A 17559-nucleotide genomic window follows, 5' to 3' on the forward strand; every position below is an offset into this window, starting at 1 on the left:
TTGAAGCCGTAGACAAGGTCGGGCTGCGACTATAAAACCCATTACTTAGATGAAATTTTGTCGGGGTGCCCCAGTTTCCGCCCACGCGGTTCGGGGGTATAAAAGTCGCGAGCTTGTCGCACTCTGGGTCAGTTGTTGAGTTGCCTTTACCCTGCACACAACGTAGATCTTCCGCCACAGTTTTAGTTCCTCAGGTAGGACCGCAAGCGCTCAAGTAAGATTGTACAGGTCGTTTGTTTGCAGACATAATGTTCGATAGGAAGTTTGTTTTTGCCGTGTTTCTCGTCGTTTTTGCTACTTTAGCGCTTGAAACTCGCCACACCGTCGAGGCCAGGTACCTGCCCACGAGGTCCAACGGCGACAGAGTCGACAAGTTGAGGGAACTCCTCAAAGACGTGAGTAAGTGAGTTGTGTCACAAACTCGTCACTGATCCGCCTGTTCCAGTTGTTGCAAAGCGAGATCGAGAAGGAGGAGTACCAAGCGGACGCGCCCCAGAGATGGCACCCCGAAAACAAGCTTTTCTACAAGAGGGAAGCCCCCGCTCACTAACTCCGACTCGCTCCGACCCGGCAATGGACAAGGACACGACTTTTTTAAAACGTGATTTTTAAACATTCTATGTCATAGGTAGAGACGTTTTAATTGCTCGATTTGTTGCCGACAAAGAGGACCTCACTAGACTAGAAGAACTAGATTTATTTTTGTAAATAATTAACCGGTGGCTCAGAAAAATCTTTAAAAAAACACGAGACAATAACGCCACTGCAACCCTTAAGCAATTAAACCGTAGGATAGTTGGTTTCATTATAAGCGACGTCAATTACTTTGACAATATTATCATTTTAAAGATTTAGAAAATAAGAGAACCGTCCTGTTGTAGGAAGGGGCCGTTCGATTTGTCGGCAATAAATGTTGTTTTCAATTGGTAAAAGCAATATTTTGACGAAACTTTTAATAAGTGTCATTTGTAATATCGTAAGGTGTCTTAAAATGTGTTACATGAAATATGTGCATGGGAATAAAAATATATGAACATCCACGAAATGTTTCTTTGGAAAATGGGGCGAGGGATGGTGGATGCGCCGGGCGAAAGAGATAAATTCCAATTAAAAATCGATACTTGGGGTTGGTCCTTAAAATATAAATCTGAAAATTTCAAGGAAAATGGTGGATCAATATCTGATATTTTCGTACACCACTCATAAGCACTCGTTTCTCGTGCGCTACCCTCGAGACAAACATCTTCTGGAGTGCCACCCACACAGAAAATGAATCTGTCTAGACTATCCACAGTCCTAATTAAATGCTTTTATAGTTACATAAACGAATCAGAGTAGGCTCTTATAATAACAATCTTCACATTACTATTTTCCACTTCTTATTTCAATTTCTTAGAAAGAAATTCAACGTACACAAATTATTATTTTCCCTTCTTTGTGATGCTCATTTAAAGCAGAACTCAATATTTTTGTTGCACATTTTCGTCTCGAATCGCAAAGCGACGTAGAGGGCAAAGCGACCACATCTTTCGAACTTCAACATTCTCTTATAGCTGCTGATTTTGCATTCAACATATAAAATGACATTTTCGATCTTTAAGAAAAATGCAGTACAACTTCGATTGAAATAAACCAGCTCGCTTCCTTTCTCATAGTTTCACATTTCTCAGCGTCGCAATAGCGGTTTTTTTTTCTGTCTTTCGTAAGTTCTCTGAGATGCACTTTTTCTCAAGTGAGACGTTTTGAAAAAATAAGTTTAATTTAAATTTATTTGGATTTTTGTTTCTGTGAAGTCTGCAGGTTTGAGGTTCTTTCACTTTTTCAAGGTTGACATTCCTGATTTTGGCATGACGAAAATGAAATGTCAAAGTAGGTAAACGCCAAAACAAAACGAATTTTAATTTAAGTTGTTTCTGTGGAATATACAATTGTTGTAAACATTAATAATTAGATTAAAAGTGTAGGTATTGGGGTACATACAAAAGTGTCTTCGCTCATTTTAAATTTGTTAATAACAATTGAAATTTGAACCTTCCAAACAATATGACATTTGTTGCCAACCACGACAAAATTCCCCAAATGTGAAAATTGTTAATTTTCACTTATCATAAAACATAAAATTGTCTTAAAAGGTGCAAAGTGGATAAAATAGTGTATTATATCTCGTTTATAAGGCATTTTGCAGCACTTACTCCTTCACTCCCGAACCCGTGTGTGCTACAAAATGCTTCTAATAACACGAGTATCGTATCATAACATACTACTGTGGGAATAATTATGGGCAAACAATCACCTGAGTGTATTAATCACTCTGTCCAGTGTATTTTTTTTTTCGATAACATAACAAACAATTTTCCATTCAAAGAAAGATAATATTGTAGTAAATCAATATCATGTAGCAGATGAAACACAAAAATTTCCAGATTACGGTGACCCGGAAAACTTTCCAAACCCAACATGCACAAACATGCCCGTCTTTCCTCATTTACCAAAAAAATATAAACCTTCGAACATGATATGTATTAAAACGAGTGCAGCAACATAAAATACATTTCGTTATCAATAACCACTTTGCTTTGGTCTGAAACTCAGTTACAATTAGATTCGGCCCTGGAGAAACGAAAATCACGTTTTTAAAAGGGCACATGCGGTCTACACAGGTGGTGTCCTATGTTTCTGTTTTAATAGAGAGTTTTCGCGTTACGTTTTTCAGATAACCGTGTACGCTAACGCCGGTGTTGCTAGGCAATAGCGTAACCGATTCATTATTACAATAAGCGATTACGGTAATTACTCGCGAATAGCGTACCGGTTATTTTAATGGAACGTAACGCGAAAACTCTCTAATATGTATCTTTGTAAGGGGGCAAATAATAGGTATGATATCGAGCTGCGTATACTTTTTTATTTAATTTTAAATAAATGCGGGGAAGACTTGAGTGGCATTAGGGACGTTCTATATCGTGTTCACCTCGCTAAGGGGATTTTGAACTTCCCATTGTGGGTCAGGAGACCGGAATTAAGTCCATCATACTGCACTGCACTTCCTGAACCAAAATCACAATCCGAATCAAAATCAAATAATGTTCAGTTTGTACGACGAGCTTCAAGTGAAGATACTATCTGTTGAAATCTTCGCAAAATAAACGTTTAATTCAGTAGTAATTAATTTGCTCAAATCAAAAACTAGAATTAGAATATTATAAGGGGAGTTTATTTAGATCTCCTTTAGATGGCTGTCGTTTAATCTCTCCATTGTTCACGGATTATTGTGGATTTTTTTACTGAGGCTAGATCACGCCGAATTAAATACTTACACAGATCTGCTAAATCGACCAGACTCAACTGAGACACTTAGGTACAACTTTTCTATAGCTTGTTGTTTTTCAACCGTACCACATGAATGGTGAAAATTGAGTGACTTCCGCTAAACACCGCATTTAAAACAGTATTTTCAACTTTCCTTCGTTTCTGACCAATATTGAAAAACTGGAAAACCTCTTCGGCTGACTTCGCCTCAAGTTCAATTACTCCGTTTACGTACACGATTCTTTGTGAATCTTCCCTCAATATTTTATTCTGCAAGCCTTTTCCGATGGACGGTGACTCATCCAACAAATCGAACACTGCATTATTGTAGATTTCTACGTAGCTAACTTACAAAAACTGCATAAGAATTATCATTGTCGATAATTACTATAATACTATATACTCCTAGTAAATCACCTTTTAACAGTAGAAAAAATACAAATTGTACATGAATGGCGGTACAAAAGTAAAGTCGGTACAGGTTGCAAAGAAGCATCTTGCAACCGACATTGAGAAATTTGCCTAATGTAACGATGTTTGCAACGACTGCAACAGTTACTTGTTTGGTGTGCGTCGGGATCACAGAGATATATAAAGTAAATAGAGGCGTAATACATATGGAGCTGCGCAAACAAAATTGAGGACTTCATGGAGGTATATGGGATGGAACGACGCATGCGCTTTATTTATATACGATACCACCATCTAACCACAAAGTGGCGGCAATTTGAGAATGTGTCAAAGAAAACGGCCGCTTGAACATCTGAACGTCGGCGTCTTTATATTTTCAACCTATTCTTAAAAGTAGACTTACGAAACAGAAATCCATGAAAATGTGTTTGCAACAGCAATAGCTCAAATATAATATAAATATATTTAAGAATGAAGGCCCTTGTCAGGGTTTTTAAAAATAATAAAACACGAGCGGTTCGATGATGTGTGCCTTTTAAAAACTCCACTCTTTATTGTTATGCAGAGACCCGATAATAAATTATTATCACCCAACTGGGGACTCGACACTTCAGTCATCACTCAACTCCTTCTCTGGACTGCGTCGGGGGTTAAAATAATCAAATGACATTATCCGGCGACGTTGATGGAAACTGTTCACATATAATTTTAGAATAATAATTATATTTTAAATGAAATAAAACTATACAATTCAAAATCCGCTCTTCATTTGCTCGGCTGTGTGTTGCAGAATAATCTTAAAACTGTCGAAGCTTATTTAGGGACACGATAATAATTATTATCACCTAGCTGGGAACTCGACACTTAATCACTCAACTCCTGGTCTGGACCTCATCGGGGGTTGAAATAAACAAATTCCACGCATTAAATCAAGTCCACAAAATGTTGACAATAACTTATAGTAGGTACATACTTAAGTCTAATATTTAACTAGATAAACATTGACTAAAAGGTCCCTGTTGCCTCGGCTGACAACGTTATCCCACGATGTTGATGGAAATGAAAAATGCTCACACACATATACATACTGTTAAAAACTGCAATTTTAAGTTAGTCTTTCTGCTGATCTGACTGCCTCCACTTGAGTGTTTGTGCTACGCGTATTGTGGTGTAACATTTTAACGTTGAAGTGTTTTCATTTTTGTGCCGTGTGTGAAATTTTTGTAGATTACTTACAAAATAAAAACATTGAAAATGCCCAGAAGCTGTTTTGTTCCTTTTTGCAAGAACCGGGGCCAAATAAGTGGGATACGGTTTTTCAAGTAAGTACCTAGACAAAATATACGTCAAGTAATTTTGTATAATTGTATATTAATATGCAGTATGTCCCCGGATTGAGTTTACAAGAGGAAAAAATTTTTTTTTTGATTTTTCCTAAAAACTTCAGAGGAATAACGTTTTTTGCTTGATCTGAAACCCCCATTTCCTTTATTAAAATCTCAGTATTGATAAACTGTATTCTTAAATTAACATTTTTTTTCTACTAGAGTTTGGAAAACTTCAACATTGTAATACTAATTTGAGTTAGGAAAAGTGAAAAATTTCCTACTAAGGGCGGAAATGATATTTCAACACTAAAAGTTCAATTTTGGTCGTTTCCTGGGATACGTAACGTAAAAACTGGTATTTAATTGCGACAAAAGCTTAAACGCCTTCACAATTTTTCATTAATAAATTGTTTCTCTATGGTAACGAAAGCAGAACAATTTTGATTTCGCTTTTTAATTTAGAAATAATTAATAGTATATTAAAAATATCCAAATTTTATGTATTTTCCAAACTCCAGTAGAAAAAATCGACGCGATTTTAATCTCGACTTCGTCTCGATTAAAAATCCCGCATCTCGTACGGAAAAAAATCACTTTTCCTAACTTATTGCACAAATAGCTATTGTTAAATGTGGAATTAATTTTTATGTTATAAATTTTATTACAATTGGCCTGGTTTTTTGACAACTTATTACTGTTTCAAAATGATGTCTTTAGAACAAAGAATCTCTTTAATCCAATGTTGGACCGGTTTTTGTCACATAATCACAAAATGTAATGAAATTTTTCCCAACAGTTCTGTATCAGGCATGGGTGTTCAGAAGCTTAAACTTCGATACAGGGTTGAATTATGTACAGAAAACGGCGCATAGTTAATAGAATAGTTTTATATTCAATTATCATTTGATTTAAAAAAAAGGAAAATATTTTACTGCATCTTCTTTGATTTGAATGTTAAATCTTTCTCTGTTTTGAAAAAGACTTTTTAATAACAGAAATGGGGGTTTCAGATGAAGAAAAAAATGTTATTCCTCTGAAGTTTTTGCGTAAAATAAAACATTTTTTTCCCTCTTGTAAACTCAATCCGGGGACATACTGTATAAAACCCTACTCATTGAAGTAGTTTTGTCATTTCTATAATTATTTTTATTATTTATCTGAATGCTTTTAGATTGTCTGATAAAAGACGAGAGTCGTGGTTGCGAGCATTAGGAAGGAACCCTGAAGAACAAGTTTCTAAACATAATGTTATTTGCTCTGAACATTTCACAAACGAAGATTTTTTAGAAACAGGGAAGTTAAAAGATGAAGCTGTGCCTTCTTTAAAATTAAAACCAGAGAGACCATCGTTTTTGCGAACTCCTTTACATGCAAGGTTTGAAAACTCTTAATAATGTGTAAATATGTGTTAATAATTTCATTATAGATTTTCTGAACCTTCTACCAGCGTGGCACCTGTTGTTGAGGATTTGGGAATTATTTCTATCATAAATGAGTCAGTCTGGCAAAATTGTTGTCCATCCATAACCATAATTGTTTTTTTCAGACCATCAACATCCAATCCCCTTGCTGCTATCACAAGCACTGTTACTTTCGAGGAAAGTCCAAAACTACAGAGAGCCTCTGCAAAAAGAGGTCGGGAAGATCGACAAACATCTTCCAGTGATTCGGTCGGATTACAAGGAAGTCCAAAGAAAAGGAGAAGATTGTTCAGAGTAGAACATTCTTATAAGTAATTTCTAATGTTTTAATGCGTTTATACTTATTTCACTTCACTATTTGTTATATTTAGTTTTAGTCCCCGGAAAGCTTTGATTAAAACAAAAGGTGAAACTTTTGCTTTAAGAAAAAAAATGAGAGTTGCAAATCAAAGGATTGGACGTCTGCAAAATAAAATCCGAACTCTTGGTGGCCTTGTTCGACATTTGAGAAACAAAAAGTTTATCAATGATGAAGCTATGGCAACAATAGAAAAATCCTGTTCTGGGATACCTGCAGCAATAATAAACAGACTACTTTTCAATAAGCGTAAGATTTCCAGGAAAAGTTATAGCCCAGAGTTGCGAAGCTTTGCTATGACGTTAAGTTTTTATTCAACCAAGGCCTATGAGTACGTGAGAAGTACTTTTAAAATGGCGTTGCCATCACTTTCATCCATAAGGAATTGGATGAGCAATGTGGAGTGTTTGCCTGGATTTTCACAAACCTCATTTAATTTGATTACCAGCAAAGTAAATGAAAATCGAGAGGCAAATAAAAATACTATATGCTCATTAATGCTGGATGAAATTGCCATAAAAAAAGAAATAGATTTTATTGCTGGAAAAAGCTGGGGATATGTTGACTTTGGGAGTGGCATTACAGATGACAATATTGATTGTGCTACAGAAGCTCTTGTGTTAATGATTGTTGCTGTGGATGGCAGTTGGAAATTACCGATTGGTTATGTCCTAATTAAGTCATTAACAGGGGCTACTAAAGCAAACATAGTGAAAGAGGCTTTAGTAAAACTGCACGAAGTTGGTGTGACAATCACATCTGTCACATGTGATGGACCAAATGCCAACTTCACTATGATGACTAATTTAGGTGCAGAAGTAAATGATATTAATCATTTAAGGCCATATTTCAAGCACCCAGTAACAGATGAGAATGTTTATGTAATTTTGGATGCGTGTCATATGTTGAAACTTATAAGAAATTGTTGGGCAACTCTTGAAACAATTTGTGATGAGGATGGAGGGCTAATCGAGTTTCATTTCCTAAAAAAACTGCATGAAGTGCAAGAGCAAGAAATGCTTCACTTTGGCAACAAACTAAGGAAAGTACACTTACAGTGGCAACGCCAGAAGATGAAAGTAAGTATGTGCTAGATATATCACTGCAGGTCGTTATATGTCCATTTACATGTTCCAGGTGAATTTAGCTGCTCAAACACTGAGCAAAAGTGTAGCTGATTCTTTGGAGTTTTTAAGAAATAAAATAAAACATCCAGAGTTTCAAAACTGTGAAGCTACAACACGGTTCTTGAATATCATCAATAACTGTTTTGATTTATTAAACTCAAGAAATCCGTTTGGAAAAGGTTGCCACACTCCTCTCAGACCTAATAATGAAAATTATTGGAGGCCAATTCTATTACATTCAATAGCATACTTAAAAGGGCTTAGAAATAAACAAAGTGTGCCCCTGTATCAAACACAATATAAAACTCCAATTAAAGGCTTAATAATTACTATTGAGTCTCTATTAGGTATATACGACAAATTTGTCAATACAGAAAATGCTTCTTTAAAATATCTCCTGACATACAAATTTTCTCAGGATCACTTGGAATTGTTTTTCTGTAGCATTCGGTGAGTTCTTAATTGTTTTTTAATGTTTATTTACCATAACACCAAAATTCGTGTTCTAGAGCAAGAAACGGCTGGAATAATAATCCCACTGCGTTTCAATTCTACCACACGTATAAAAGATTATTAGTCCGACATGACCTTAGAGCCTTAAAAGGCAACTGCACAATGCAAGATGAAACATCTATGTTAACACAAACAATCACCAGCTCTTTGAATCGTGAAGTTCAAAATATATCGTTAGATGATATTCACATAATCAAAAAGTATGGGCTGGATGTGCGAGATTTAGAAATTGGGGAACATGATTATGCAATTCCTCAATTGCCCGAGTTGTCACTTCTCACCCAAAATGTTGTGGGATATATAGCGGGATTTGTAGTCAGGATGATTAAGCGACATATTAAATGTGACGAATGTGTCATTGCTTTGCATTCTGTTGCTTCATCATCGTCAACTATGGATGATGCTTTATTGCTATTTGAGCAAAAGGATCGTGGAGGACTCATAAAACCGTCTGATGACCTTCTTTCAGCTCTTTTAACAACCGAAAAGTTTATTAAAAAATTCCTTATCATCTCCGATCAAAAACTACCAAATGATAATAATTTTTATAACACATTTAGCCATTTAATGGCCATGAAAATATTTGGCGAAAACAAATTATTTTTCTCCTTAGCAGAGCATGTTGATAATTGTTCTATTTTAGAAGAAAACCACATAATGAGGTTACTAAAAGTTGCGGTTTTATGCTATACAAAAATACGACTCTTTCATGTGGCAAAAAAAACAAACACAAAAAATCAGGGGAGAATTGATTAGAAAACAACTATCAAAACTAATTTTATTCTCCCATCAATAATAACTTTTTTTTTTCTATTAAAAGAATCAATAACATATAATCAGACGATTCAAAATCAAAGAAATTTCTTTTTGAGAGGATTTCCCTTGTTATTCAACGTGGAAACGCTGGAAGCATTCGGGGCACTTTTTCAGATTCCGCATTATTATCGGAAATTTTTGTATTGTAAAACAAAAATGTTATGTATGTACTTACTTAAGTTTATTAATCAATAATAATTATTCTTTTCTTTGTTAATTATTATAATAAATTCTTATACCTTGTTGTTTATGCTAAATAAAAAATATTTTCGAATGTGACGTGATTGATTATTTCATATTAATATCGTGGCCTCCTACGTGTTTAAAACAATCGTGAACGGCTTATCATTAATATCGTGGAACCCGGTCCTAGCTGAACTTGTCAAATTCTCACATTTTTATAATTTCATTATTTGGTGAAGTTATTTTTTATATTCCTGTTTATTGACACGAAGTCATAATTATTACTCAAACTTAAAAAAAAAAAATAGAAGGGCCAAAAATTGTAGGGTTCGGACCTGTTCAAAGTATAAAATTTGAAGAAGTCGGTCCTGTCTTGCATCATTGCGCAAACTCTGTTCCCTCCTGCGCAGTTGCTATTAATCACAAATTTCATGCATGGCTTTGATCCTCTATTTACTTTATATATCTCTGTGGTCGGGATTCTAGTTACATTTTTTTAACTGTCAAATGCACTGTCAAATTGCTGACTTTTAGGTTATGTGTATTAAACGTTCTCCTTGTAAACGTTATATCAATTTGACAGGGATTTCAAATCTCATGAAAGAAAGAAGCGCCAACGTCGCCAACTATAAATATTGTAAATTACCAGAAATGTTACCAACATAATTTTTTCCCCTGCTTCTTTGCAACCTGTACCGACTTTACTTTTGTACCGCCATTCATGTACAATTTGTATTTTTTCTACTGTTAAAACGTGATTTACTAGGAGTTATTTTTGCTACATTTAGTTGATCTTGCAAAGCTTCGTATTCCTGCTGAACTTCAAAACCATTCATTTTGTCCGATTTAATAACATATTTTATTTTTCACTTTACTAAAATTTAATGATAACTCCTAGGATACGATACGAAATACGTAAACATGTCCATAACAACCGGGGCATAATAAGAGGGCGTAATAAGAATAAGCGGGCGTGATGAATTCATAACGCCCTCATCAATTCATAATTGCAACACAAAAGAAAATTTGACAATTATAAATAAACAATTTGTTTTTGTTTCATAGGCTACTAAATGTTGTATTTATGTGGGTAAAGCGTACACAAAGATGCCAATTCTTTGTCTTTTTTTTTAAAGAACACGTAGTGAAAAATAAAATCTTGTATGCACCACGGCGCCACCGAATGATTACGCCCATCGGACGATATCCATCTCTCGTGGTAAAGCCCTCGAGCTGGATTCATCGTTCTCCGGGCGTAAATCATCGTTGTAACGCCCTTGGTGTATAAATAGCTATTATTGTTTTCAACTGTCATAAATTCTCATTTTTCTCCTTTATAAACTGCCCCTTAACTGCCCTAAAGCAAAATGAGCAGATAACGAACCGTTGCCCTAGACAACACATTCAACGTCACATTTCTGACAGGTCTTGAAAAATTTGTCAAAACTGTCAAAAGCAAATGCGAAACCATTTTTAAAGGATTTGGAAGATGCAACTCGTTTGTGGGTAAATTGGGCTTTTCTAATTGCCCTCAAGGCCTTAAAACCCTCGCTACGCTCTTGTCCCTCGCGCAATTAGAAAAGCCCAATTTACAAAGAAACTCGTTGCATAAATAATTATTTTATCTACGGCTGCTTGGATAAGACCTTATAACCACATTCATTTTCAGTCATTTGAGTTACGTAATGTAGTTCATTACCGCACTGGTTTCATTACTCGCTACACTCGTTCGTGCTTTAAACAGTTTCGATTATTAATCGCCTTCATTAACAAACTAGTTTATTAAATAACTATTATTGTTTGATAATCCGTGATTGAGTTGAATATGCTACAAAACACGACTCCTAGTAACTTTATAAATGTTGAAATTGGATAATCTTTTGTCGGATGCAAGCGACAAAAAACTGGGACTCTATAATCTGTTTCAAAATCAAAAATCCACCACCTGTTGAATGATGTTGGTAGAAAAAAGAAATCCCTAGAATAAGTTTCATTTTGTTTGGGTTGGCCCAACCTCTCGCTAAAATTGGGCATTGAACTGTTGAATTTATTTACGTAACACAAAGTAATTATTATGCCCAAAAAGGTGGTAGTTTTTGAGTGAAATAATAAAAATATTAGAATGAAAAACATGATGAACTACGACCAAAACGACTGTCCAACATTTTTTTTTCATAACCCCACTTTTTTCTGACACTTGCAGTGTATTCTCTGCTTGCAGACACACTAAAAAACAAAAGTTGGCGACGTTGTCGCTTGTATTTTCGAGGTAGAATGCAGTGTTGGTGGATTTTTGATTTTGAAACAGATTATACGGGGTGATCAAATAGGACTGTTTAAGTTGGTAACACTGAATTGTATTTTAAATTGTATAACAGGAGTAACTTTCGGTTGTTGATGGCTTGTCGTTGTTAATGCTATACCTACATCAGATATTTGTCAAATAAACCAACAAAACATACCCGGTTGCAGTGTTATAAATAACCGAAATATAAAATTTTCTTAATTGTACTGCCAACTTAAACAGTCCTTTTTGATCACCCGGTATTTTCCTTTTTTGATGAATGTATCTTGGGTATTCTTTTTTCACGTGGAATTCTCTGTGTGCCTATTTTTCAAATATTTCTATCTTATAATGTAATTTCAACAAGGGCACTTGACAATTTACTAGGAAATACGAAAAACACAAAAACTTTACGCTTAAAAAATTAAATTCAAATTGACGCAAAAACTATTGACATTTGACAAAGGTCGATAATACGAATCCCTGTATTGCCGATAATTTGATTTCAAATTAATTTAAAAATACTAAAACATCACCTGTAGCGTATATTTCAGAATGTCTTTTCTCGGTTATCATTTGAGATAGGACTTTTTTTCATCAAAATACACGTTAATATATTCGGCCTAAGGCTTCCTTTTTTCTCTGGGAAGCCAGTTCTGGGACACCTGTATAAGTATATCGTTGATTTTAAATCGGAGGTCCTTCTGCAATCTACTTTACGATTGGAATGATTTTTAGTAATGTTACGATAATGTAAACATATTTTGACAAATGACAGAAAATGATTTCATAATGTATCATTTATTGGATAAAAAATAAGCAAGATACAGCGTTAAAGGTTTTGAATTTGTATTTTTTATCACATTAGAAAGATGAACTTTTATTAGTTTTGTACTATTTCTAGATAGGTCCGATGCATCCTTAACACATTGTTTCATCATGAACTGACTCACGTTCATTTTATAAATAAACTTCTGTTGCAGTTCTTAAATTTGAAGATTACACGGTGCGAGTGTAAAGTAAGGAACAAAATTCTTTAAAAATATATCGTTGAGTTTTGGCAAAAATCTTCGGATAGGTCAACTTGTACTTCTAAACTGTCACCTTTTATCATACAGGGTGTCTCAAAATTCGCGAATTCCAAATTCAGAGCGTTGTAGGGGATCACTTCAGTAGTTCACATATGAAAAAAAAAAAATAGGGACTCCCCCCACAAAGATACATTGGTCTGAAGGTGCACTCTTTGAACTGCGTTTTCTTCAAATACAGGCTGAAAAGTGCAGTATTTATTGTTATAATTTATGGTGTGGAAAATAACGTAAAACAATTTTTTGAAGAATAGCTTTACTTCGGAGTAAAAAAAATCTTAAATTTTTGTAATTTTTCTTAACGGCAACGTAGCTAGAATAGCATTTTGTCACTGTGAATATGAAGGCTGCTATGTATTGAACAAAATTAAAGTGCTTATATCTTCTTCAGGAAGAGCGCATTTTTTTTTCTAAGTATTTTTCGAGCTCCACAGGGTCCTTCCCTACCACGCTCTGAATTCGGAATTCGCGAATTTTGATACACCTGTATATTACATTTTTCTATATCATCCGGTGGCGGCGTATTCGTGCCCTCAATGTTTTTTTTTTTTAATAGGCCTTTTTAATAATAAATTCTTCTTCTTTGGGTGTGGTTATTATTACTTCAATCACTGACATTTCCAAGTTCAACTCGCTTACAAAACCACATGATATTTTTCATCTGCCTGTTTTTCTTTTTCTTCATTTGCTGTAACGCCACCTGCTTGTCTTCTATATTCCGGTACCAATACTATTTACAAATGTCATCAGCTTTGCTAACAACGTATAAATCACTTCTTAAAATCCAACACATCTTAGGCAAACGATCTATTTCGTTTATACCGTTCTCTTGTTTCAAACTCTACACCTTGACAGACGAAACAGAATTGTCATTTAATCCAAACAATTTATTGATCACAAAATACAAATCTATCAGTCTTTCTGGGTCCCCTGCGAATTGGGCACCCACCCGTGCCGCTTGATCCTGTGCCTGTCCAAATCGAACTTCTTCCAAAACGGCCGACTGCAAAACTCGCACGTGTGCTTCCCCTCTTTTGTGTGGTACATCTTGATGTGCGTCTGCAAGTACCACTTCTGTTTGATGAGCTTGCCGCAATACTCGCACTTCAATTTAACGTCGTTGTGTTTGAGGACGTGCCGACGCAGCGCTCCCTTCAGCAAAAACTTCCTTCCGCACTTGTCGCACGCGTACGTCTTCTTCGCCCCGTGGATCAGCAGGTGCGTCTTCAACGACGACTTCCGCTGCATCCTCTTGCCGCAAATGTGACACTGGTGGTATAGCTTGAAGTGCTTGTCTCTGTTGTGACAGTGCAGGAATTTCGCTTTGGTGAAGACTTGGTTGCAGCTGTCGCACTTGTGCACCGACCGGTTGTGGGCGTGAATGTGCCTTTTGAAGTTGTGCACGCCGTGAATGATCTGGCCGCACAATTCGCACATGATTGGTCGGGGTCCCGACCCCTTGATCCCGTGTCTGCCCAAGTGGGACCTGAATGAGGTCAACTTGGTCAAACTGAGGCCACAGAGTTCGCACAGGTAGGGCCCCGTCCCCCAGATGGGTACTTTCCTTCCCTCAAGACTTGCACAAATACTTTCGCTGGTGCGGACACCAGACGATTTTGACACCTGAATGTCTTTAATTGATAGTTTTGGTTTTTTAGTGTAATTGTGATCGCTCAACTCGAGCACCTCTGGAATTTCTTCCACAATCACTAGATCAGATTCGTATATGATCATCTCTTTTTGATTCTCAATTAGTCGTTTTATTTTGTCTTCAGTGGTCTGCCAAGTGTTCCATAATTCAACACTGGAAGCCAAAAGACTTTTGCACTTCACACAAACAGCTGAATTGGGATAGAGTTCCAAATCAATCCCTGGCAAAACCTGCAGCAACATATTTTTTACTTCCTCTCCTTGCTCCACACTGCCCTCATACAATTTTATCAAATCCTTGTCCAAATTGGGCGTGAAACAAATCCGACACACTTCTCGTATCTGACGACTTTCCCTAGAATAACTCTTCAAGCAATTGAATTTGTTGTTGTGTGAGTCACACTCGACGATCTCTTCGTCCGACACTATTTCGGATTTGATGTCAATTTCCTCGTGTAGTAATTTTTCGTCTTCTTGCAGTTCTAGGAAGGTTTCAATTTGTGAGGTTATGGCGTTCGACTTGCCGTTGTATCCTGGCATGAGTAGGGTCGGCAGGCTTCCCTTTTTGAGGCGAGTTTTGTCGGCGACTCGACAGTATTTGCTGAAGTGTAAATCGCACACTCTGTACATATTGTAGATTCTGTTTTCGTCCTGTCTGAATAGTGTGTCACTGGCAATGCGGTCCACCCAACACCGTAAAGTCTGAAACGGGCGGTCAAATTGGGCGAATTGGTAGAAATGGAGGCTTACGAGAGTCTCCCAGCCGGGAATGGGGAATCTGTACAGTGTAGTCCCCGTCCCGGGGCAGTCAGGAACGCAACATTTGAGGACCATTTCTCACCTACCCTATACGAATTATCGAAGACGGTTCTTATAGCTCTCAAACTCTTTCCGATGTAGTTTTTTATTGTTTTTGTCACTCTCGAAAGGGTTAATAATTATTAAACTTGAGAATGCAAATTATAAGATTAGTGTAAATGACAGTTGTATGTTTGACAACATGACGACCAAAAATTGACCACAAAATGTTTGCACTTCCAAAAAATCATTTACATTTTAAATGCTTTCCTTATAAGGTAACATTGATTTTTTTCTCGACAAAGCAATACAAAACCGCATGTTGATTCACTTACTTTAACTCGTGTAATAAAGTTTATTTTTATCAGGTTTCGAGGCACAAGTGACAATATCGTTCGAACGTATGTGTCACAACTTTCGCTATTTTAGTAAAATAATATGAGTTGACCATTTTTTATTTTCAAGTTCTTGCGTAACCCCTTTTGTCTTGCTAGATCTGTTAGATAACAGCACACTATTACGATAACACTTAAATAAATTTTAAAATTGGTGACGCATGCAAGTTGGGTTATAAGGATCGCTGCATTATCGATAGTGACGTATTAAAAACTCACAAATTCGTAAAAATTATGACGCGATAAATGATATAAATCTGGTCAAACCTGTCTCAATGCTTGAAGGAGTCCGAAATGTAATGTAACTTCTAAGGGCGCAAATCAAAAATTGTAAAGTCCATTCACGTTGGATTTTCCCTGCCAAATTGTTGTCATGTTGCAAACCTGCGCCTCATTTCCTAGTAATTTTCACATTATCATGTTAGAGCGATTTGACATCTTTAAATTTGAATGTTAGTTTGACGAGTGAAACAAACTCACAGATTTTTTCATTAAATTCTGTTCCTATCCTATTCCTGGTTAATTTGAATATGGCGGAAAGAAAAAAGAAGGTTTTATTATCAGCTGATTTGAAAATTGCGTTAATTAAATAAATGTAGCCAAGTACTGAAAAATGCCTATCCCGATTCCCAACCGAACTCCTTGAACAAAAATTTAGCCCACATTTTTTCGGTATAATTATGCAGGATGTACATACTTACCTTGCCTAATTAACATTTTACCCTCCACAGGTTTCAACTAAAACGGCAAAATCAATTTTACGAGCACATGAAAGCGGTCAAGAAATTAAATCTTCTAAGAATAAACCTAGACAAAAATGTCAATTTTTCTCTAATGTTTGGCTTAAGGAAGAATTGGCATTAAAAATTCACAGTTATCATAAAGAAAACAAATTTTTTACCCTAGACAACTTATTACATTTTGCTAAAGAAGAAGTAGAATATACCGCAGGCCGAACCACATTATACAAAATACTAAAATCCATGGGATATAGATACAAAAAAGTAAATGGTCGAAAAATTTTGGTGGAAAGCAAACAACTTCTTTCAAAGAAGATTTGTTTCTTAAAAAAGTATTTACAATATTCAAAGGAGGAAAATATTAATTTTATTTAGGTATCTAGACGAAACGTGGATTTATGAGAATGGGAGTCAGGTTCGTTTGTAGGTTCGCGATGGCGATTTAAGAGCAAATCCCTCCAAAATTCCCACAGAAGGAAAAAGGTTTACTGTTTTGCACGCAGGCCACAAAAATGGCTTTTTAAAAGGTTGTGATTATTTTTTGCATAGCAAAATAGAACACCGTGATTATCACCGAACAATGAACGGAGATTTATTTAAAAATTGGGTTGAAAATCAATTAATTCCAGCACTAAGAGAACTGAGTGGTAAAACTGTAATAATTATGGATAACGCTCCATACCGTTCTGTAGTTCTTAACAAATTGCCAACTTCGAATGTATCCAAATCAAAATTGCAAGAGTAGGCCTCTTCTCAAAATATAACTTTTGACCAGTCATTAAATAAAAAAAAATCTTTGGAATGTTATTAAACCTTATTTAGATCAAGCAAGACATAACCGGAAATATGAAATAGATGAGATCCTTTTCAAACAAGGATATGAAGTTTTACGCCTACCCCCATATCATTGTCAATACAACCCAATAGAAATGGTATGGGGGTATTGCAAATCATATTATAATAAACACATTCGTTCCCAACCTCGTTCAAAAGATAAAGTTACAAACTTATGGAAAACGGCCTTGTCAAATTATACACCGCAAATGTGGGCAAATAGTGTCGCCCATTGTGAAAAATTAATTAAAGATGATTGGCAAAAGTTGATGGGCAATTTCCCAATAGATGATATTCCACCAAT

General features: G+C 35.7%; 2 protein-coding genes across 2 annotated transcripts; one reads left to right on the forward strand and one right to left on the reverse strand.

The window, feature by feature from the left end:
• The first annotated feature begins 35 nt into the window (after window positions 1-35).
• Proc (Proctolin) lies at window positions 36-1045 on the forward strand. The gene is made up of 3 exons (XM_069045255.1): window positions 36-194; window positions 244-395; window positions 446-1045. The coding sequence occupies exons 2-3, from the start codon at window positions 249-251 to the stop codon at window positions 548-550; spliced, it is 252 nt and encodes an 83-aa protein (XP_068901356.1). The 5' UTR covers window positions 36-194; window positions 244-248; the 3' UTR covers window positions 551-1045.
• A 12659-nt stretch (window positions 1046-13704) lies between these two features.
• Window positions 13705-15504, reverse strand: LOC138128537 (zinc finger protein 480-like). Its single transcript, XM_069044734.1, has 2 exons — window positions 15239-15504; window positions 13705-15190 (listed from the first exon to the last, which is right to left on the reverse strand). The coding sequence occupies exons 1-2, from the start codon at window positions 15320-15322 to the stop codon at window positions 13751-13753; spliced, it is 1524 nt and encodes a 507-aa protein (XP_068900835.1). The 5' UTR covers window positions 15323-15504; the 3' UTR covers window positions 13705-13750.
• Window positions 15505-17559: the final 2055 nt, after the last annotated feature.

This window comes from Tenebrio molitor, chromosome 4 (assembly GCF_963966145.1).
Source record: "Tenebrio molitor chromosome 4, icTenMoli1.1, whole genome shotgun sequence".
NCBI classification, from domain to species: Eukaryota; Metazoa; Arthropoda; class Insecta; order Coleoptera; family Tenebrionidae; genus Tenebrio; species Tenebrio molitor.

What these genes read in the sequence shown, in the direction of transcription:
- Proc (XM_069045255.1), top strand. Translation starts at nt 249, where the DNA reads ATGTTCGATAGGAAGTTTGTTTTTGCCGTGTTTCTCGTCGTTTTTGCT. An exon ending in TGAGGGAACTCCTCAAAGAC is followed by an intron (nt 396 to 445) that starts GTGAGTAAGTGA and finishes CGCCTGTTCCAG; the next exon opens with TTGTTGCAAAGCGAGATCGA.
- LOC138128537 (XM_069044734.1), bottom strand. Translation starts at nt 15,322, where the DNA reads ATGGTCCTCAAATGTTGCGTTCCTGACTGCCCCGGGACGGGGACTACA. An exon ending in TTCCCGGCTGGGAGACTCTC is followed by an intron (nt 15,191 to 15,238) that starts GTAAGCCTCCAT and finishes CGCCCGTTTCAG; the next exon opens with ACTTTACGGTGTTGGGTGGA.